Source organism: Nestor notabilis, unplaced genomic scaffold (assembly GCF_000696875.1).
Source record: "Nestor notabilis isolate BGI_N333 unplaced genomic scaffold, ASM69687v1 scaffold32130, whole genome shotgun sequence".
NCBI classification, from domain to species: domain Eukaryota; kingdom Metazoa; phylum Chordata; class Aves; order Psittaciformes; family Psittacidae; genus Nestor; species Nestor notabilis.
Window position 1 is genome coordinate 705 of NW_009910409.1, and position 23156 is coordinate 23860.

General features: G+C 47.4%; 1 protein-coding gene across 1 annotated transcript; it reads right to left on the reverse strand.

Moving 5' to 3' along the window:
- Positions 1-310: 310 nt before the first annotated feature.
- On the reverse strand, positions 311-22005 carry LOC104401995 (solute carrier family 23 member 1-like). Its single transcript, XM_010009756.1, has 12 exons — positions 21952-22005; positions 18218-18367; positions 16739-16896; positions 12892-13051; positions 11414-11595; positions 8358-8478; positions 7877-8033; positions 7430-7683; positions 3346-3510; positions 2894-3002; positions 1761-1856; positions 311-579 (listed from the first exon to the last, which is right to left on the reverse strand). Exons 1-12 carry the CDS (start codon positions 22003-22005, stop codon positions 311-313), a joined length of 1875 nt encoding a protein of 624 aa, XP_010008058.1.
- Between the last annotated feature and the right edge of the window lie 1151 nt (positions 22006-23156).

Below are 23156 nucleotides of genomic sequence, written 5' to 3' on the forward strand. Positions count from 1 at the left end.
CAGGATGAGGTGTAAACCACAAGCTGAGAGGTTGGCATTGCCATTACAGATCTTTAAGATGGTGGGGATTAGCCTCAGCCCAAGGGATGCCTGAGAGTGGTACAGGGCCCACATCAGGGATATCTTCTGTGGTGCCTTGGGCAGGCAGGAGCAGAGAGGAGAAAAATTACTCCCTTGAGGTGCAGGGGGCACAGCTGGGAAGAGAAAGGCATTATCATTCTCCTGCTCCAGTCTCTAACAGCTGCCAGCTTATGTTCAAATGATGGGCAGACGTGCTTTTCAGACCTCTGCTTCCGAGATAGGAAGGTGCTTATATCCTTGTATCAGCACCTATCTCAGAGTCTCTTTCTGAGCTTGCTTTAACACCGCGTTCCTGTCCAGCAGCCTTCAGTTCATCCATTCTCTTGCTACCAGATAGCCTTTTGGGGCAAGCAGGGAGATACCGAAACCAAGAGACAGCGCAGTGTTTGGTGCCTATGCCAAATGGAAGATCATAGACCTTGGAAATAAGCTGAGAGATGTCTGCTTCTCCCTTGTGGCTATGCTTCCATGCCAGAAGCCCCCGCTCCTCCTGTGTTCCTGCAACAGCAAAAACAAGATCATTGTATTTAAAACAGCAGGTGTTTGAGCACAGAACTACCATGAGTACCTCACACCCACTTCTGAAAGCCCAGCACACCCAGCACAGCATACAGATCCCTTGCTCCTAAACCCTTCTAGCTCCAAAGCTCTTTACAAAAACTCACTAACGAGCTTCTAGACAATACCCATCTTCCTGCAATGGCTTTCAGACTTAAGCAGTCTTCTCCACCACTTGCCATGGGAATCGAGTATACCAAGACAGGTTTTCACAAGCCATGGGGGATCCAAGAACTGTTCAAAAGGGGGTTCATACAGTGCTAGGAAAGCAATGCTGAATGTTAACTGCCCGGATACCATGGAGCAGAGGAATAAGGTTTAGCTGGCAATTAACTAGTCTGTTACAGCTGTTTACCCTAGCCAAAGAATTGCAAGTGCCTGTAGCTGTTGCAACAGCCGAGTCCCTCTTGGGAAAGGGAATGAGCACACCTGTAAATCCTGCCTGGAGGAGCTGAAGAGCTACAAGAAGAGTAATGAGCCAGAAAGAGATTCACTTTCCAAGGAGCCTGAGACAATCAAAGCAGCTGGTTAACGGAATGTCCTTCCTGCTCTTTTTCTGTAGCAGAAAAGAGGGCTTCCTCTCCTATGCTTATGCCATCCCTCCTCAGACTCAATGAAAATCAGAGGCTCTTTCCTGGCTGTGTGGGTCAGCTGCAGGTGCCATATCCTATCTTTGGTCACCAGCCTTTCCGACTGCTTTCCACTGGTGTAGCACCAGTTAAAGCCTCAGTTTTAGAGCAAACATAAGGAGGTGCACGTCTGGTCCTTCCACTTCTTCTGGTTGCCTTTCTTTCTCCTTTCAACCAGCAACATGGCTCTAGGCTGGCATTTCCCCTAAAAGATATTTTTCCCTAAAAAATAAATCTTTTTCTTAGACTCGGTTGTTCCTGAAAAAAAAAAATGTTAGTTTTTGATAAGCTGCTGTTTTCCATCCAGAGACCATTTCAGTGATGTCTCCTGTTCCTCACCCATCTCTGGGAGGAGTTCAGTCACATGGTGTTTCACAGTTGGTAGCACAACTCCTAGCTATAGAGCAGTAGTCACGAAGACACAAATATGTTAGGAAACAAACCTTAGGGCAGGCAGAAACTAGTAGCTTAGCTCATTTCAGCAAATCCTACCTGGAATGGTGTTATCAAGGATAAACCCCAGGAGTCCACCTACAAACATGCCAGTGGTGAGAAGCACCTGGATCACCTGGTCCAGCTGGATGATTCCTAGCAGAAAAACAAAGCTTTGGTGAAGAGACACATTTGACCAGCAACATACCCAGTGCCAAGAGGCTGCAAGCTGCATGCTTGTTTAGACAAGACTTGCAAATCTCCAAGCAGAGCTTAAGATTTGGCAGTTCAAGAGAGATTGATCTCACTGCCGGTTCCAAACCTACAGTTTTATTTTGCATAATTATTCACTGACCCAGCTGCCAGTGGGCAGGAGGTTACTCATAAACATATTAAGAGCCTATTAACAGTGAAGACCACACCACTGTCCCAGAAAAACTGCCTTCTACTCCGAACACACTCTGCACCTCCACAATATAACATCAAGCAGTTTCCTACAAAAGCACAAGCTTCAGTTCCCATTGAAATACAGGCATGTGATTTCACCATGAGTTAATCAGGTGTGATGTTTCTCTGTGAGGGCTAACAAACATGAGCAAAGCCCAGTGGCACTGAGCATCTGTTAGACCACCTACAGAGTGAGTGATTTGTGAGCCCAGCTCTTTCAACAGCCCACCGAGCATGTCAGATACACCTTGAGAGGACACTACAGCCTTTATGATGAACACATTAGTCACACAAGACACAATGAAGGGGTGTTGGAGGACTGGAAATTTCAATAAAGTGAACTTGATGGAATTTAGTAGAAGAGTCTGCACTTGTGTTTTGGAAGTACAAAGTACTGTTGTGCATGAACCCATAAGAAAGCCTCATTCATTGAGATGTTGATCAAAATTCAGCCCTGGAGTATTCTCTTGCCCCATCCTGGGAACGTGACCCAGGGAAGCACTCTGCAATCCTTAGCACAACAGGAATCTGGTGAGGGGCAGTCACTGATCAAGAGCAGAGATTTCTGCACCAGAGCTGTGCATCAGAGCAAAGGGCAAGAGCAGCCCTCCCAGAAAGAAACAGGCAACAGTCAAAGCACAGGTTTCAGGGGTTTATCAGGAAAAACTGTATTTTATAAGATTTCTATGGATCAGCCTTCGCTTCAGTTTTATGCTACAGGAAATGCTTCTGATGATGCTTCTTACCTGTTTCCAGCAGTGTAGTATTTTTGTTCACCCAGTTGGGAACCGTGAGGCCAGCAAATACAGAAAATCCAAAGATAAAGATGTTTCTCGAGGAGTTCATATCAGTGTACTGCATAGAGAAATTGTACACATTACATTTGGAATTACCCAAGTCTGTGGATTACTGTCGTGTTCATGAGACACACTCAGATGTAAACACTGCCTGCAGGAGTGGACCTGGACAGCAGCCCTGTTGCTGCTGGGGTAGTGGTGATCCTGCTCCCCCCAGTGCCAGCAAACCCTGCTCTGACCAGGGAACCCTCTGTGATTTAGCCCCTCTGGGTACATCCCCTCATTTTCTCCCAAGGAACTGCCAATGCAAATGTTTGCATTCTGACTCAGCCTTGTAAGAACCTGACTTGAAACAGAAGTCCCCTTCCCTAGGGATGCAATGGCACATGCACAGCCGTTACCTGCAAATTGGAAATCCCCACTGCCGTGATAACTCCAAACATCACAAGGAACATGCCCCCGATCACGGGGGTGGGTATGCTGGCAAGCATTGCCCCGACTTTCCCGGAGATGCCGCTGAGGAGCATGGCGCAGGCACCAGCAATGATCACCATTCGACTCCCTACCTGGGGCAAGAGGAAGAGTAGGCAGAGGCAGTCACACACCAACTGGCACAGAGAGGTGAAAAATGGCAGGCTCCAGCTCCAACCTGTTCGGCAGGGGTTGCACCTCTGGCTGAAGCACTCAATGGCACATTCAGTCACATGTTTAGATGCAGCTACCGGTGAGCTGGGATTTTCACACTGCATGGGAAGCATCTGTATTTGTGCACTATTGAATATGCAACATGAAAGGCACTCTGAGAGCAATCACGGATCCACACCTATTTACATGGCATTATCCTCATTCCTACCATTGTCATGACTTTAATGGTTTGCTCTTAAACAAAAAGAGTATTACTAAATTAAGAGCACACTAATCCATACACACAGCTTTGCTCTCGCTCCAGCCTAGAAATGCCTTGGCATACCCACAGCACTGCAAACACTCAGTTAACCCACTGGACAATCCTTCCACCAGGGTTTGGATTGCCATTTAAAAATGGCTTTCAATGAGGTGTCCCACACTGATTCCTCCATTCCCTGGAGAGCAAGAGCTGGGAGACCAGAGCTGGCTGGCTGCTCCGATGCCAAACTCTGAGATCTGATATATCCATTCCATGGTCAACAAATGGCTAGTCAGAAACGGGGAAGTATCTTGGTCTGCCTTTAACTCTCATCACCCATTGCTTCAGTAAAACCATTTTTATTCTCATTTTTTCCCCCTAGGAAGAGCCAGGGTGGCCTTTTCTGGGTTGGGCACTACAACAAAGACGGCATGAAGCACCAAGCCACTCCTTTCATTCAGATCTGTTAGAGCATGCAAACAGGGGGAAAAAAAAAGAGTATCTGCCAAATAAAGGGATGAAAGAGACATTTACAGACTATGGAATCTAAAAAGAAAAGCAGCTATATTTATTGGACTTTTCACGTCGAGATATGCCTTGCCACACCAAAACTTGGACGGCTTAAAGAATCATGCTAAGATTTACAACATTGTGTCTTAGGCAGGGAACTCTGTAATCCTCTGCAAACATTTTATAATTCAATTAAATATTTTAATCCCTCCCTTTAAATATCTGAAGAATGTTGTATTTACAGGCAGGGCTTTTTCTGAATGCTTTCAACAAAAAACATTCCCAGTAACTAGTTCTCTTTCTTTTTAAGTATTTCTTAAACATGGCCTTTTAAAATATTTTAAGTGTTACTTGATTGTGAAAGATAAATGAACAAGATCTGGTAGGGAGTTTCAAAATAAAATCGTTAATTGCCTTCAGGTGGACTTTTTATATTCCTTGGCTTAAAACCTTGGGATACCATTACCATCAAAACTGTAATTTAATAAAAGCCAACAGATCTATTTGTGCCAGGATTAGAATGAAGCTTCAGATTTTTAATTTGCCAAAATGTCAAACTACCTGGTATATGGAGTTGGCCTTGGAATCCACTAATACCACAGCTGGGTGCATATGCTGCTAAAGCCTCTAGAGTTTGTTTCAATTATGTCAGGAAAACAAGAAAATCAGTTCTCTTCCTTAAGACTGAAGAAACTGCACAGTTCCCTACTATCTACATGGTGACTACATGGTCTTTACCTCTCCTTAAAATCCTCTTTTTCTGGGAAAACCTCTTTTACTATCATGCTGGGCTTGATCAAGCAGCTTAAATACAGGTGCCTGGTGCCATTTAAGTTGTTGCATCTTGGCAGCTTCCAGCAGCTTCTCCTTGCCTTATCTGACAGCTCCTGTGGATATCTGAAACCTCCAAAGATTTTTCAGGTAGTGCTGGACACCTCTGTTTAAACAGGGGAAACAAGTTCCTTATGTATCCATTTGTTATGGAAAAATGTGTTTCCCATGTTTTTTTAAATAAAATTAAACCTGCATTGTGGTCTCAGCACCCCCACTGATTCCAGCCAGAGTCTTTACACTGATACAGGTTGACTGAAATTAGATTATTTTCTGCTCTGTTCACACACTGCACACAACACAGTGTGTGAACACAGTGAGCAGAGGTGGAATCTAAGGGAAACATCTCTCCTAAATCAGCAAGGATGGCATGTCAACCTGAAAGACTTGAAGTACATGGGAGAACATGTCCTATAATCTGATGATGTTGAGTCTGGGCACTTCCCCAGTGTGCTACATCTCATACGCACAATATATGCAGCAAACCACGTCATAGAATCACAGAATCAGAATGGGTTGGGTTGGAAAGGACCTTAAAGCTCTCCTAGTTCCAAACCCCCAGTCATAGGCAGGGACACCTTCCACTAGACGATGCTGCCCAAGGTTCTGTCCAACCTGGCCTTGAACACTGACAGGGATGGAGCATTCACAGCTTTGTTAGTCAGCCTCACAATAAAGAACTTCTTCCTTACATCTAACCTGATGTCGTGGTTTAAGCCCAGCCGGCAACTTGGAACCACACAGCCGCTCGATCACTCCCCCCCCTTTTCCTTCCTCCCCCCGCTCCCGGAGGGATGGGGAGGAGAATCGAAGGAATGTAACTCCCACGAGTTGAGATAACAGCTCTCCAGTAACTAAGGTATAATACAAACCACTACTGCTACCAATAATAATGATAAGAGGAATAACAAGGGAAAAGGACACAACCGCTCACCACCCGCCGACCAATACCCAGCCCGACCCGAGCAGCGATCTGGGCCTTCCGGGTAACTCCCCCCAGTTTATATACTGGGCATGACGTGCAGTGGTATGGAATACCCACCCCTTTGGCCAGTTTGGGTCAGGTGTCCTGTCTCTGCTTCCTCCTGGCTTCCCCTCCTCTCTGGCAAAGCATGAGACTGAGAAAGTCCTTGGTCAGAGTAAACATTACTGAGCAACAACTAAAAACATCGGTGTTATCAGCGTTGTTCCCAGACTGAAAGTCAAAAACACAGCACTGCACCAGCTACTAAGAAGGATTAAAAATGACTGCTGTAGCTGAACCCAGGACACCTGAACTTCCCCTGTTTAAGTTTAAATCCATTACCCCTTGTCCTACCTCTACAGTCCCTGATGAAGGAAAAGAATGGGCTCAGGCATGTTATCAGTATCCTCAGATTTCATAATGACAAGTTACATGTGACAGGCTAAACTGGACTCCAAGCAGGCACCCAGACAGCCCTTGCTGCTGAAAGCAGCCATCTTGGTCAAACACTAACATTTCACTCTGTGAAAAATGGTAACCATGAGTGAGGTTTATAAAAATCCAGTGAAATCAGCAATATTACAGAGCGGTAGCCATAAATCAAATTTTGCATTTATTTACTGACTCACAGCTCTGCTGACATGACATTGTTTATTTGACAATGATTTAAAAATGGTGTCCAGTTGGCTGCTGGATGTATCCATCCCCTGGCTGTAAAGCTTAGTGAAAATCTATTATCTGATTGTCAAGCTTATCTCTTGAAATTTCTTTCCCTTATAAGAGCAATAAGGTACTAAAGGAATTCACAAAACTTTATGGAAAGGTAAAAACATAACCCTTTGCCATTGCATTTTATAATCCCAATCCCATGATTGCCATCCTTGTGTTATAAAAACTGGAATTTGAAGTCCTATTAAAGCTTTCCTTTTCCCTTCTTTTCTTCCCTTTACATTTCCCTTCCCCTTTCCCTTTTCCTCTCCCCTTCTTTGGTTTTCAGGTTAGCACAAACTCTCTTTAGTCTCACCTAAGCCGGGTGCCATGAATAACAGCAGTGCACACTCATCCCATACGCAGACTATAAGCAGAGAAAAAGCAGGACTGGCCACCTCTGTTAGGTGCTTCTCAGTGCTGCTGGGCTGGTCACCAATGTGCCAGGGCACATCTTCCAGCATGCCTTGCAGGAGCTGGGCTAAGATCACATCCCAGGTGCGGCACATAGCCATGTGCACCACTCCTTTGTACAAACACCCCTGGGGTAAACCACCAGGAGCCACCCCGCTGCGGTGAGGCTCACCTTGGTGATGCCCAGGGCCCCCACGTTCTCGCTGTATGAGGTGGTGCCGTTCCCCGTCCCCCAGGCGCCAGCCAGGAGGCAGCCGATGCCTTCCACCCCAATGCCACGGCTGATGGCGTGCTTCGGTGGTGGCGGCGCCCCGGCCAGGCGGGCGCAGGCGTAGTAATCTCCCACAGACTCCAGCATGGAGGAAATCACCCCAGCTAAGATGCCAAAAATCCCAGCCAGGCTGACGGTTGGCACTCCCCACTGGCCTGCAAGTAAAGAGCTTGGTTCAGGTTGGTTTGCCCTGAAATCTATTTCAGGGGGTTAGGGAAGAACAGCAGGGATGCTTGTGAGTGGTTGTCTGAATTTTGACATTTCCTCTCCCCCTGCTAGCCATAAGCAGAGGTGAAAGCTGGAGCAGGGAGAAGCGTGGCAGGATGAGGAAAGGCAGGACAGTGGTACCTGGGTAAGGCAGCCGAAACCAGGGAGCTTGGGACAAAACATCCCCACGGATGTCCGTCCGGGCCAGGTGACCGTAGGCAGTGGGGTCTGCAGGGAGGATGTCAGTCACCGTCAGCACGTAGCAGAGCAACCAGCTCAGGGAGAGCCCCATCAGCACCTGCGCATCACATGCAGCAGTGGGGTCTGGTTAGGGTATGGCCACATCTCTAGCATGGTCATGAGGGAAAAGGTGTCTCCCCACCCAGCCCTTTCCCCTGAACATGGAATGGAAGTAGAGGGATGGCAGTGGGTCCTGGAAACCCTCCCTCCATCCCTCCCTCCCAGCGGTGAGGGCTGTGGGGACCTTCTTCCCCTCTGCCCCCTCACTGCATAGAGTGGGCTGGGAAGCACCGATTTGGTTGGATCTGAGTGGAAAAACCCCAGGCAGCCTGGGGTGGGTGAGGCCAGTCCCTCTGCTACATTCCTGGGAACCCCAGCGTACCGGGAAGATCTGGAAGAGGTAGACTGGGGAGAGGTGGCACTTCTTGCCTCCCTGGTAAGATGGCAGTGGCACAGGGACATCTTTCAGGTACTGAGAGAACAGAACTATGAAAGAAATAGTCCTAGAAGGAGGGAAAACCAGGCCATTAACAAAGTGGGTGCCCAGCTGCCCACCTGTCCCCACATTAACTGAAGACCTGGTACCAAAGGAACCAGGATTCCAGAGGACTGAAGAAAACCAGCCTTTCAACACCAAAGAGTGGCTCTCCAGTCCAGCAAGCCTGAGGTGGAACAAGCTTCTCTGCATTTGCAAATATCTTTTTTTCCCCTTTTGTTTCAAGACTGACCCCATAGATAGTGCATAAGTGAATATGACACAGTTGCAGGAAACTTAAGGATGACACTTAAGAAAGCCCTGAGAGACAGGCAAGGTCCAGGCAGGCATTGTAGGAAACTGTCCCTGAACTTCTGTGTAATTCAGATATACTGGAAATACAGGATTTATTGGTTTCCTGATTTTAGGTTTACCTATACTGCTCTCCAAGTGGCAAGAAGCCTTGAGCTGCATGGAGTGAAAGAAAAAGGATCCGATTTTGCTGTGCAAGTCCCTTGGGCTTGTTCTGGTAGAAGCAACCATGAGGTGCAGCTCCTCTCCCATCCCTCATGTAAGACACATCTCCTGCGAGCAGCAGCCCAGCTGGATCCCTCATAGCAAGCCCTGTCTGCCCCCCAGCTGTCTGCTCCCCAGAAAGGGCAGCCAGATGAAGCTGGAGGCTGTCATACGCAGTGAAAGGGCAGAGACTTGGGCACCTCACCTTGATTGCTGAGCTTTGGACATTTCCCTCCTACGTTAACCAGGCCTCTAAAGGGCTCTTCATTTTTTTATAACAAGTCTAAATTGTATACATTGAGTGAGTTAATCCAGATAGGATTTGGTGAGAAGTCAACTGCATCAGCTGAAGTGCACTGACAGTGCAGGGAAAATTGGTAGCTTTCCATACGTGAAAAGGTGATGACATATAGGTCCAATGTTCATGGGCAGGCAGAATACCAGCAGTGCAAAGGAAACACTAACCTCACCTCTCTGCAAAGGCACACCACAACATACAGCCAAAGGTTATCTATCCATCATAATTGAATGACTGCAGGCAGAAAGTCTGAGGAGGAGCTGGTTTCCATTCATGGTTTCTGAAGCTACAGAGCCCAGACAGACTGCGTCAGTGCACATTTTGTACATTTGCATTGACAAAGATGCTCACAGCCTTATGAATCACTGCAGAGCCCTCGTCTATCTCGGGTAGGTGTCACTGCTTATTATTCAGGTTGCCTGGCACATTCCATTAACAAACGCTATTTTCAGCTGCTTGTAATTCTACCTAACTTTACCCATTTAGGATGAAAATTTCCATGGAAAACATCAGCCTCAGGCTAAATGTTTCTGGAAAAAATATATCCCAAACCTATTTCAAAGACTGATGTTCAGGAAACAGACTTAGTATATAGTCTGCATTGAGGTCAGTAGCAGGGTCTGCTTGTGACCTGGAGAAGAAATTGGAGGTTTAGTAGAACTTGTTCTTCAGGCTCTATTTGTAGAAAAATGTGTTCTGGTATGCTCAGTCTGTAACAATGATCATTCATCCCAGGTCTCAGGCAGTCGGCAGAAACATCTCAGGTGTTAGCCCGTGCAGCCCCTAAAGATTCTGAGCCTTCTGAGTACATGCAGGCCCTGCCCAGTGATGAACTGTTTATGCACCATCACAGGGAGCAAGTAAGCACATGCTACGTCAGTTTCTTCAGGCAACAGTGGGTATCACCCATCATGGGGGCTTTGGGATGGGGTGGGGCTGAACAGCAGGGCTGTGACCACATGGCTCATGTCTTCTACCTTCTCCATTATCACCCTCCCTTTTTCCCTAATGACACCCATGGAGCATGAAGATGGCAGCAAAACAGGACACAAAGATGGCTCAGAGCATAATGATCAAGTTGGGACTAAGGTGCCCGAGTCAGGAAAATCAGGAGTGGGACTGACACAGGTAGAAGATGGGACAGAAATGAAGCAGACAAAGAGTGACTCGGGTTGAGAGCAGAGACATGGGTTGGAGGCAGGGTTGTGTTGCAGGCAGGGTTTGGGATTGTATGGGGTGCTGGTAGAAGAGACCAGTTAGTTGAGGAACTGGGGGTGGAGAAAGGAGGTAGCTTTGGGGTCTGGGAGGGCAAATTCAGGGAGAAAAGAATGAGAGGGAAGTGGACTGGAGCAGGTCCCCAGAACAGCATGCTGCCTTGTGGGGCTGCAGTCAGGCCTGGCCCTTAAGTCTCCAAAGGCAGCTCTGAAATCACTAACAAACTGATGGGAGGCCATACGGAGGATAACAACCTACTCCTGCTGCATGTTATCCCAAGCTGGAGTCTGCATTAGGGATCTGAAGGTACCAAATCTGCAGGAGAACCATGCAGTGGCATTTCTACTTTTTAAATTAACTCCTGAAATACCAAGGAAGTTCTGCCACCAAGCACTCTTGTACACTGATGCACAAGGGCACGAATATCCCTGAGAGAGCGCTCACTGTCACAAAGCCACATGGGCACACTTTTCCAGAGCACCCTGTGGAGAAAACGATTCTTCCTCGTCATGTGAAACCAACACAAAAAGCTATTTTGACTCAAGGAATGCCTAACTCTGATTGCTCAACTTAAGGAATGTATTTTTAACTTAAATAATGGGTGTCTAAAACAGTGTGCGCAAACAACCGTGACAGAGACTGTCCCCAGGAAAGGCTTGTTTCTCTACCGACCTATGAACAAACTTGGTATTGTCACAAAAATCAGATTTGTTAACTCATTTTTGGGTTTTGCTTTGTTGCTGAAGGCTCTAACCTCCTGCTAGTTTCCATTGCACCCCCACAGTGCTGCCTTGCACAAGGCCACTGTAAGTTAGTGCTCAGTGAATACCCCGTGAACCAAGAGAAACCCTGCTACAGACTGTGACATTTGGTTTCATATTAGAGGTAGGTGGTTTGTGTGCTTTCAGCTTTTGCATGGGGAAGTGAGACTTACATGAAAGCTATGCCCCAATGCTGCCCAGCCTCGTTCCCAGCCGAATCAAAGAGAGGAAGTGCAACCAAGGTGATGGTGGGGGCAATTGTCAGGGGGCCGATGAACCTCATCAGAAATCCAATCAGGCCAGAAAATCCAACGAAGATTTGGAAGCAGGAAGCTACAATGATAGCTCCTTGCAACTGGAAAAAAAAGGCAGGGAGAGAGCAGAGGTTGAAAGGAGCTCCAGCTGCATCACACAAATCCAGCGTGAGAGCCAGGCTCAGCCTCCAGGGACAGACCAGCACAGAGGCCTCCCACTGACTACGGAAAAGCCTGGCTGAGCATCTCGTGTGGGGAAGGACTCCCAAAGTACCAGCACACCAACTGCCCCTTGGATAACAGATTTAGTCCTCACCAGCCCTCACCAGGACTCAGGTCCCTCACCAGGGACCCCCTCCTCCCTGTCTTCCTGGGCCAGGCAAACATTCATCAGCTTCCCTGCACTGTCTCTCCCTGCTCTCCCAAAATGCAAGGGAAAAGCTCTTGCCCTGAAAACAGGAGCAGGGCCATGATCTCCACTCATCCTCCATCTGGGAAGAGCTTGGGGCACTTCAGCACACTGGTAGGGCAGGTGGGTCATTACAGCCTCTGTTTTGTTCTAAGTATCAGTTTCTCTCGGGGGACACATTTATCACCCTCAGCTTTCCCACGTTTGACAGTCACTACTAAGTAGCCAGCAATTACATCCTGTAATGCTGCTCCCACATGTCAGCTCCATGTAGGGGACTCAGGGGTGAGGCTGCTCTCTGCCTTCATAGACTGAGTTATAAAGCCAGGTTGGGTCCTCTGTGGTGCTGAGCACCTTCCCCTCCAGTGCCTTCAAGCTGCTGAGGAACACAGAGGCTTGGGTGAAGGTCCTTTGGAGTTCCGAATGCTTCCCAAAAGCTTTGCAAAGCACCCCAGTGAATGGATGGACAGAGGCAAATCTAGCCACTTATGCTGATAAGGCAATAGATGTAGAACAAGGCACTGAGATCCCTGACCTTTCCTTCTTTTGACTACCTAAGGGTGCACTTCTTAATATTTACAGTAAGTTCTGCATCTGCATTTCTTTTCTGCCCTTTACAGTAAGTTCTGTATTTCTTTTTACTATTTTCTGTGCTTAGACAGGATCTCTTCCTAGGAAACATCTTGCCTCCCTTCCTTCCTCAAGGCTAACCATGCTTCATGAAGAATGGATCTGGCTGGACCAGTGGAGACTTTGCAAGCTCCATAGATCAATCGCCTGAGGTCTGCATGTCCTCTGTTCAGCAGCTGTGAAGCACCTGCTTTTTTTGCTAGGGAATAGATGCTTAAGGAAGCTGCAACAGGGCAAAGGGCCAAGGTGTATCGGGGATTGAGGGACCTTCAGAAGTGATGGCCCTGCCATGGTCAGGCACTTTTCTGAAAGTAAACAGCCCTGATACAGAGTAGGTGCTACTAAAAATGTAATGTACCTCTCTCATCCGTGTCTGCCAGACTTCAATGAACTCTGGTGAAGAGACATTCACCAGGGTGGCATTCTGTGTCCAGGCAGGGCACTTCCACTTGGGGAGGGACAGCATGGCCAGCGTGGGGGTCAGGAATGCAAAAGTCCCTCCTTGAATAATAGGCAACCTAGGAGAGCAGAGGGAAAAAAATTATGAGTAAGAATGCCAGAAACCCAGCTCCATAGGCATGAGAGAAAGGAAAGCAAAATAACCTAAAAAATCAGTCTGCCCATGGCCTCTGGCAGTACATTTTTAAATGCTTTGTCAGGTCTCTGTCACTGACCATGAGTGGGAATTGCTGCCCATTGCACTCAAGAGCAATGACCTGGTGGGAAGAGCTCAGGGTTAGCAATGGAGGGGCACATCAGTGTTGCAGCAAACTCTTCTGCCCTGTGTTAAGGAAAAAGTAGCCCTCCTAAGGTATGATGAGACCATGGAGCTGCACAGAGTAGAACAACAACAAAAGGAAAAAGCTGGAGGAGGGGAAAAGCCCAAGGAAGAAAGATGTTGAGACTCTGAAGACAAGCTCAGCATCGATCTAAGCCCAAATCTTGCTAATATCCAGCTGCTTCCTCTGACCTCTTCTGCTGCCTCTGTTTTCTTCACAACCTGCTCATGAACACAAGGACATGCACTGGCTACTCTCCACATCACAACCATCCTCAGACTGAGGGAAGTAGAAAATGTGACCTGGCTTTTAGTACTGACACTGCCAAGGAGATCTGCATGGATGGGTCTGAGCATGCTGGCTGCGTGAGACCTTGGCTCTACCCACACCATATGTGCATCCTGGCTTAGAGTAACCCTCACTCTGCAAACCCCTCAGGTGAGCAAGGAGCTTGCACGTCTAAAGGCACTCAGCACTGGCTTTGTACGGTAGAGCCAGTGCTCCTGTGAGCTACACCAGCCTCTTTCCATGCATGGAGAAATGGAGACAGAGACCTAAAAGGTCTGGCTGGCTCTTCAAAGCCCCACAGGCATTAAGCCCCCATTGCAGTGCAAGTTGTTCTGGCCGTTCCTCTAGCACACTTGGAGAAACCAAAGCTGCCTGAGAGCGCAGGCTGGCACAGCAGCTCTGAACCAGCCAAAGGAAACTTCTGAGGTGCTTCTGCTCCCTCTGTTTAGGAAGGAAGCAGTCCCCAGAGCAACCTCTCCTTGCACCAGGAGGTCTCATGGCTCCTGCTCAGAAAAGCAGCAGGGCAGCGAGCCAGGTGAGTACTTTTGCAGCGCATGGACTCCCCTGAACCTGAAGCATTTCCACCATTCTCTGGAAAGCACTGGAAAAATAAGAGATGGCACAGCTGTAACAGCATCACGTTTCCATCACCTAAAGCAAATATTTAAATCACTGCAATTACTCATGCCATGCACAACCAAAGCACTGTCGAAGCTTTGTCAGTAAGTGCTATTTGAGTATCAATCGTGTGGAGTTACTTTGCGGCATTTAGCCAAGCATGTTGCAGCCTTCAAAGGATTTTGCTTGGCAAGGCAAAAAATCAAACAAAAGGAAACAGAGAAGGCCCAGTGCCACCACTGTTGAATTAACAATAGATTTATAGCTCCTGCTGCGTTGGCCCTCAAGCTATTTCACAGCCAGTGCTGGCAATGGTTGCACTCAGAGGAAACTGGGGCGCCAAAGCAAGGCAAACAGGGCACACTGAGCTCTTTCCCATGGGGTTTGCAAGAGGAAAAGCTGCACATTTAGGGAAGGAAATGTGATGTTCTGATAATCACTACATGATGTCCAAGCATCTGCTAAGGGGGGGCTCACCATAATTGCAAGTGACATATGTCTCCCCTCAGGAGCCTTTTGGATAGTGTCTCCAGCTACTGCCTGTGACCCGTCACCGCTTTTTCATGCTGTATAACATGGCTGAACTGCAGGTTGCAGCAGGTCGGGCTTTTTCCTTGGCTATTGCTTCTGGAGGGCTGCTTCTGAACCATGCTTGCTCTTGGTACAAACCTCCTCATCTTCATGGCCAGTTCCCACCCATTCGTTCATGTGCCAACAATGTCTTTTAGCCAGAATGGTTTGCCCCTGCCTGATGACCCCCATTTCTCTCCCAGACTAATAACAGGCTGCAGCTGTACCCCTTTGAGCCACGAACATGCTAACCAGGCCAGCCACTGTAACACAAATGGTCTCCCTTCCCCATGCCACAATAACAGACCACCTCCATACCTCTTACCCTCTGAAATATTCTTTTTTTAAAATATAGACACTGAGAACTGGGCAGAGCACTCAGCTGTGGGCTCCCCAGGGCCTCAGAGAGTGGCACAGGAAAAGCATCTCCTCCAACTCATTATTTACCATTTTTCTGGCTGTCTTGTCGGTGACTTATGGTTGTCAACTACTACACGGTTTCAGAAAACAGAAAAAAAAGAAAAAAAGAAAAATCTGCTTCTCACTGTCTCCTCAGTCTTGGTTTGCCTCCAGCCATACTGTGGGCTGAGTCCCACCTTCCTGTCAGGAATGTCCTCACACTTTACAGTTGGGGCCAGCAACAAGGCAATTGCATCCTCAGCACAGCAAAAGCCATTCTAGCTTATCCCTCGGGAACAGCTCCTTACCACTTAATTTGACGTGTTTTTCCTCATTTAGCTAATCAGCCACAGGAGAGGATCCCTGTTACTCCTTCATCCTCAGCTGACAGCAAGCAGGGGACATCACAGCTCTCAGGTATTCACTGAGGCGTTTGGGGGCACCTGGGAGGACACCAGCCTGATTTGCACCAGTAGCCACAGCCATGCTTATGTACCCCAGCATGACTTTAACTCAACTCTGGAGAACCAGATTCTCTCTTTTTCATGGCCAGGATATCCATCCTCCTCCACTAATTTAGCAACGTAGGAGAAGGGGAGTACCCTCCAGGGAGATGTTTGCCCACAGCCACTTCTTAAGACAGACAGAGATGGCGGGAAAAACAGGAGGAATAAAAACATTTTGTGGAGCTGGCAGTTGACCAGTGATTTGATGGTAGAAGAGTTTTACCCAGGTCCCTCAGACTCAGAAGCCAAAGAATGTGTGATTTTTGCCTTTGAAGCAAGAAAATTGTATTCCACTGTACTGGAGATAAAAACAGCCTGTCGAAAGAGAGAAGCAGCCCAGAGTTATGACAATGGGAATAAAAGAAATTTTACAAGACCAGCAAAGATACAGGGTCTTTGCGGCAAGAGGGAGTGCTTGCAGTCATGACTTTGACTAAGTCCTTCATTTTCTGGGTGGTGAATGGCAACTCCATGCTCATCTCACCACTGGCTATTCAGCAGCTCAGTGGCAAAAAGGATTTACCTTGCTTACAATCAGATTGTACTGCAAATCCCAGAGCATGGGAAATGGCACCACTTAACAGGATGCATGTGTTGCAGAGCTCCTCCCTGAGTCCCTAAGCAGTGGCAGATGGGTTTCAATTTCTCTCACTTATCCTCTGCCCTATAGTTTCCTATGGGATCTGTGATCTTGACTCCAGGCCGAGATCAGAAGGGTCCTCCCTCAGCCGGAGGATCCCTGGGGTAAGGAGCAAGCAGACACTGCATGTTTCAGTACCTTATTTTTTACAGGAGAGAATAATATAAACCCAACAAAAGGTGCACGAAGTACCAGGAGATGCGAAAGTCAGAACAGCAAGTAGCTATTAATGTGCAGTGATTTCAGGATGCTTTGGAATGTGCCCTGATTGCCCAAGAGCAGAAAATGACCCTCACTCTACACCAACCTCGTGGCTGTGCACGTATTGATTCTACAAGCATTCTACAAAAATTCTACATCTACTAACTGTTTTGTCGTGTATCCCATTTCTTGCATTTGGCCTACCTGACTCCAAAGAGGACCTGCAGCAGGGTGCAAATCCCTGAGACAAAGAAGATGGTGCTGATCAGGTGGCTCTGGGTGAGGAGGTCATGCTGGAGGCAAAGCTCTTTGGAGAGGATCAGCGGGATGGCTATGAGACCTCCCAGGGCTGTCAGGAAGTGCTAGAAGCCATAGAGAAAGACTGGGTGAAGGATGCAGAACTGGCTGTATATTATTACTGTGTTGTTGAGGGAAATCCAATAGCACACAGATTTGTCTTTGGGACATAATAGTGCTACCCATTCTCTTTTTTGGCAACTTTAATGCTCTGTTAGGTGCTGTTCCAAAGCACCTACAAGAACTACAATACACACCCACAAACTTCTCCCTCTTTCCATGCCCAAAGACCTTTTGCAGTGCTCTAGACTCCACAGACCACTGTCAGGCACAACCGTTTTATCCCCAGCACCTGCAGACAAAGTTGTCTGGGTCTCTCTTCCAGGAAGGTGGGGACATCCCAGCGTAGGGGGAGAGAGTGATCAAGCAAAGTGAACGCAAATGTTTCAGTCCACCTCATTCGCACCACAAAGGATAACACAGGAAGCTGGCAAATTGGTCCTATTGGCCCAATTCTTTCCTATCAGTAGCTTTTCTCACACATTAGTTATGGATAACCATGAAAAATGGATGACAAATAATGGAAAAATCAGACATTGCATTTTTCAGAAGAGTCACAGACATATTTCTACAATGACCTCCAGTTAATTATTGAAAAATTATGTTTTAAAGTTATTTTTGCTTTAAATATTAACCTTACTTATTAGCTCTCAAAGGAGCACGGGACTGTAGTGGTGGAATTGGTGGCACTCAGAAACTCACTGTGTTCATTAGAGGCATGCTTTATTAAAATTATGATGCAGATATGTTCAGAAAACTTGGTTTAATAACTCTAAACTTGAGAAGACCATTTAAGAAAACAAAGTACAAAGTGTCCACCAAGCTCCAAGCACAGCCTATCAATAACCTTAATCACCCTGAGGTCACTCTTCCCTGGGGTTCCGTACCCAGCATTGTATTGGTGGCATTGGGTTATTTAATATACCTGGTGTCCTGGGTTCAGCATTGACACCAGCCAAAGCAGTGTGGGCCCTTCTGCGCAGTTTATATTGCCATGGGAAGGCAGAAGTTCATTACAGCCCTCACACATTTGATTACCTTCAGCTGAGATATTTGACCTGTTCTTATTAACTGTTTGGCCCCAACCCCAGGACCCTGCCTTCCCATTTGCACTTCAAGGGGGGCAGTGTAGCGGGGGGCACAAGGTTAACAGTCTGTGCTGAGGAGGTGGTGAGAAGGACTTGAGCTTACAAGGTCCAGCCCCAAAGCTCCAGCCATGCCCAGTGATGGTAAAGCACTCCCAAATTCAGGTTTCACCGTCATTAACCGCTGAAGAGCCATTAAACTTCCACCCAGCCCCAGCCTCCTTCTGCTTCCCCATCACACCTGAATGCCCAGCAAGATGCAGAGGTACCAGGGGGGCACATCTATGACAGCGTAGGCAAGCTTGCTGCCACCATGGCCCATGTCCCTGCCTTCCCCTGCGCCCCGAGCAGCATGATCCAGTGAGGAGCAGTAGTGTTTCCCATCTTCACCCTGGACAACAGGAGAGACCCTTAATTAGCCACAGCCTGTCCCTGTAGGCACCCAGCAGCCACCTCTCTTGTGGCCATGCTCCATGTCTTGCAGGAACATCTCATATGTAGTTTTCAACAATGCCAGGATAAAAAGGAAGACCAAGGGGGAAAATCAAAAGAGAGGTGCAAATACCTATGGAAAATTTTATATGCACATGTGTGTCCAGACCAGAAGAAACATTAAAGAGTGTCTCAGCCTCAAAGGGACATCTGGAGAAACTACACTGGAATCATTAACATCTAGCTAAGAATGGAGAAACTTCAATGAGAAGCAAGGAAGAGTGTGCAGTGGGGTAATCGGTGAAAGCTGCGCTGTCCCCTGGGTTCTGTCCCTCCTAGCTGTCCCACCCAAACAGCACTTTTGATAAAATACGGTAAAGCAACTTGGTCACCACTAATTACAGAGTAGAAGCATGTTTTACATTTGATTTCTTCTTATTAAGTCTTCTCTTTCTAGTCTCCCTACAGTCACCCTTACAAATGTTCTGCCTCAATAAACACAACTGCCCTTTGTCTTACTAGAAAACCTTGCCCGTACAGAGGAACCCAGTAAAACACAGGGACACCATTGGATGGGGAGTCCTGGTGCCCAGTTCAAAGAAGCCGGCTCAAAGCAGGGCTACTGGGGTGGTGCCCCAGCTCAACCATATGCCGTGGGGAATGGCACCCAGAAGGATGCCCCAGGGTGGGAGCAGCATCAGGGACCAGGATCAGCCCGGGGACCCGGGGCCTCAGAGAAGTGGCAGGGTCTGAAACAGCTCCCCAGGAAGGCTCGGATCTCCTCCCAGAAGCCCCAGGGCTCCCCAGAGAGCTGTACACCCTGTACAGTTTATTTATACAAAGACATGTTTTGCCAAGGAAAGCAAAATACTGCTTTGCTTCAGTTGCCACAGCTTTTAAGCTATGTAAATGCTCCTGGTTGTCCACTCCTCCTCCCAACCCAGCCTGATCCCTGTGCACACATGTGCATGCACACATGTTGCCTGTGCACATGGACACCGCATGTGCACACACATGCACATGCACATCCCGCCTGTGCATACGCGCACATCCCTGCACACATGCACGTAATAGAAGGTGGCTGCCTGGGAAGCCACAATATTTTGAGCAAGACGCAAAAGCTAATTCGGATCCCAAGTCATTTGTTTCACTGACCCTTCTCCAGCCAGTGAGTCCTCAGCGCCCCGGCTGCAGAGGGCTTTTCTGGGCTGGGATGCCCTGCTCTGTCAGAGACAGAAGCTTGTCCTCAAGAGAAGCTCAACCAGTTTGTCAGCACCAAACTTCTGGGTTTTTTTTTATCATCCACGTCCTGCTGGAACCTGAAGACACTGAAATACTCAGCAAAGCAAGGTAGCTGCAGTAATGTTCATGACCTGCGTACCAATGGAGGCAAATAGCTAATGATGAGGTCAGGGAATAGGGATGTAAAATTAATGTTACATTCAGTTATAAATATTGCAGGTGAGACAGATTAATCCTCAAGGACTTCACCGTTTGCCTGAATCCTCCAGGTTTCCATCCTCATAGGTGAGTCTCCAAAGTCCCATTTTAGAGCAAGCTGTTGAAATAACACTATGTAATACCTTTTATTTATTTATATTACCTTTGTATTTATCCAGCCTAGGCAGGCTGGAAGCATTATAAATACTTCAAAATAGATAGGTGAGGCCAGAGTTAATTCAAACTGAACTCAGGCATGAACTTCAAGAGCACGAGGCATTACTGAATAACTACCTCTAGAGACATTTTCATTTCAGAATAGGAGAGCCTGAGCCATGGATTAACAAATGTACAGCAAGGTACTTAAGACTGCCCATGCATGGAGCTATCTGGGGACAGCTACTCCTGAATAACACCACGGGTAGATGAAATGCTAAGCTAGGTGGACAGCAGTAAGCTCCTTTCCTTGCACTGCAACTTTTCCCATGTTAAGCAGGAGCCTGTGCCAGTAGCAGCCCCACATGATCATCACATGAAGTCCTGAATCACCCCAGGAGCTGGAGGGGAGTGAGTGAGCAGGGCTTAGTGGGAGAAGGATGAAGTGGAGATAACAGAATGAGACAGGACTGGAGGCAAGGGGCTCAAAATGAACACAGGAGGTCCCGTCTTAACATGAGGAGCTACCTTTTCACTGTGAGGGTGACCAAGTACTGCATAGGTTGCCCAGAGAGGTTGTGGATTCTCTGTCCTTACAGATATTTAAAAAACTGTCTAGACACAGTCCTGGGCAACTGGCTCTAGATAACCCTGCTTGAGCAGAGGGGTTGACAGAGTTGACCTCCAGAGGTCCCTTCCAAACTCAGCCATTCTGTGATGCTGAGATACTGTCAGAAGCACAAGGCAGGAGCAGCCCGGAGCAAAGAGGAACTGCTGATGGTGGTTTTCAGCCCAAATGCTCCCATGAACCTACGGGACCAGGACAGCTCCATGTGCCTCAGGCTCCAGTCATAGCATAAGGGCCCTCAACAGCATCTTAAATAAGCACATCAGGAAGGCAATCAGATACTGCAATGCTTAAACCACATGTAAAAGACCTCTGTCTTCTGCCTTCTCGGGGGTGATTCAAACCAGAGGAAGTCACCAGCCTGATCTGCGTTATGGCAGAACAGGTAGAAACAGAGACTCTGTCAACAATACCAAATGAAGACCTCTGACTTGCTCTGAGCACCTCCCGGAGGCACTGCCCAGAGCTGGCATAGCACTCCCACCTCCACTGCTCACAGCAAGCTCACCAAGACCTAGCCAAGAAATGGGAGACTTGTACACCCAGAGGTTAAATGCCTCCTCCAAGGTCCTCTAGACAGGTGGTCTGTACCAAGGTAGGAATATGGTTGCAGGACCCCACTCCTTCACACCTGCTGTCAGAACATAGGCAGCTCTTTTAGTTTCTAATGGAGGTGACCCCTGCTGTGGGATAGGAAGGGGACTGCTGTGCTCCAGGCCCTTGCCCTACGGCTGTAATAGCCTGCAGCATTTCCAGGGCACTGCACGCCCCTGAACTGACACATCATTTACAGGTTTACTACCCTGCTCTAACTCTACAGCGTGTCTTCCCCCAGTGGCTCCCAAATCCATTTTTCACCCATCTCTCTGACAATTCATCCCCCTAGAAAAAGGCAGAAGACACACAGAAAACAAAGACACACATTCTTCACTAGGCTAAATTTCTATTGTAATTTTACTAATTATTACGTAAAGTGCTCTACCCAAGGACACAGCCACAAGGTGCCACAAGCTTGGTTACTTTTCAGTAGAGATACAAGTGTGCTGCCATTCATCTACGCTACCATTTTAGAAATAATGGGGAAAAAAAAACCTTAAAAGGCACCAGAGAGTAGAAAGTATGCCGAGTCCACAGCAGCAGGCTGTAGTGTGGAAATCATTCCTTAGATTCCTGTTGATAAAGGAGCTGAGGCAGACATTTACCACACACCAGCATCTTTGCAGCCAGTCAGAAAAATCCTTGGCTTTCCCTTTCTCCTCCTTTTTCAGGTCTCGTACCTGTTAATGCAAGAATTGCCCGTCAGAGACAAGCAGGCTCACCATGAAGCTGGGGTTATCTAGCCCGTTGAGCTCTTCGTCTGAGGAGGGGGTCATGCCTTCCACTTGCCTTCACCAACTGCCTTGAAAAAGAAAGACCAGTAAGAAAAGGAAAACCTCCTAAACTGCCACTTCGCTCAGTCAACTCAGCCGTAAAGAATCAGGGTGAGAGGATGCAGAAGCTGGACTTCGGGAGTCAACCAGCGCTCAGTCCTAGCTATTCATGTGAGCTTTATTGCAGAAGCATTTCCTCTCCCTTGGCTTATATAAGTGACTCCTTTTCTCCAGCTGATTAGAGGCATTCAAACCAAACTGGAAAGCAGCCCTTCCCTGGACTGAGTGAATCAATAACTGATGTCAGAAAAAACTTTCTCTGTAGGTAAGGATGCAAGAGGAAAGGCATTTCCGTATTTTCCTGGCACAGCCTTGAAACTTGCTTCATTATTGATCCAACAGCACCTTGTATTTTCTGTTTGGGTTGGGCTTGTTTGAAGAGCTTTGCTGAATTTCTAGATGGTTTCACTTATTCTGCATGTAAACTACTGTGTATTTTGGCTTAGGTACAAATATCGTCATCTTGTATGATAATCCTAGTGTAACATGAAAAGAATGAGGATTTTACTGGGAACCTATTTAAAGGCAGCAACCAATAGTCACATCATCAGAACATGACACCAGGGAGGTATAAAAGGCAAAAGATTGAAAAAGGACTACTTCAGGTCATCTGATTATCTCCATTCACCTAGCTGATGATGGTGATCATCCATGGCCCAAAGCACAGTTACCCTTCTCTTAATAAGTAGCAAATGGTGTTAATATTTCATCAAGCTGTTCTACCCAGCCCAGCCCAGCCCTCTTCAGATTAAGTATCTGTTTAATTTAACGGCTTCCTGAGGCAGTGAACTTCCCAGACCAGCTGCAGAGAGCTCCTGTGGAGAGAGGCATGCTATCGCCTACACTCAGTGACTGCCCATTGGGAACATCTCCTGGTTTCCACGCAGGAAGCAGTGTAACTGAAATAAACTCTGGTCCCTGTTTCTCCTGTAGAGCTTTGGTATTCTCAGATGTCAGACCAGGACTACATTATAGGATGAGACAACCTTGCCCTAAACACCATCAGTGAAGCTATGAGCTGCTGGGCAGCTAACTTTAAAGGCATCAAAATAATTAGATGTTCACAGTTTTTCCCAATCTGCTCTCTGAAGTCC

Excerpts from the sequence above, each read along its gene's own strand:
- LOC104401995 (XM_010009756.1), bottom strand. The coding sequence starts at position 22,005 with ATGACCCCCTCCTCAGACGAAGAGCTCAACGGGCTAGATAACCCCAGC. Across the intron at positions 8,034-8,357 it reads ACCTCTTCCAGATCTTCCCG|GTGCTGATGGGGCTCTCCCT; the intron begins GTACGCTGGGGT and ends TGTGATGCGCAG. Across the intron at positions 1,857-2,893 it reads TACTACACTGCTGGAAACAG|GAATCATCCAGCTGGACCAG; the intron begins GTAAGAAGCATC and ends TTTTTCTGCTAG.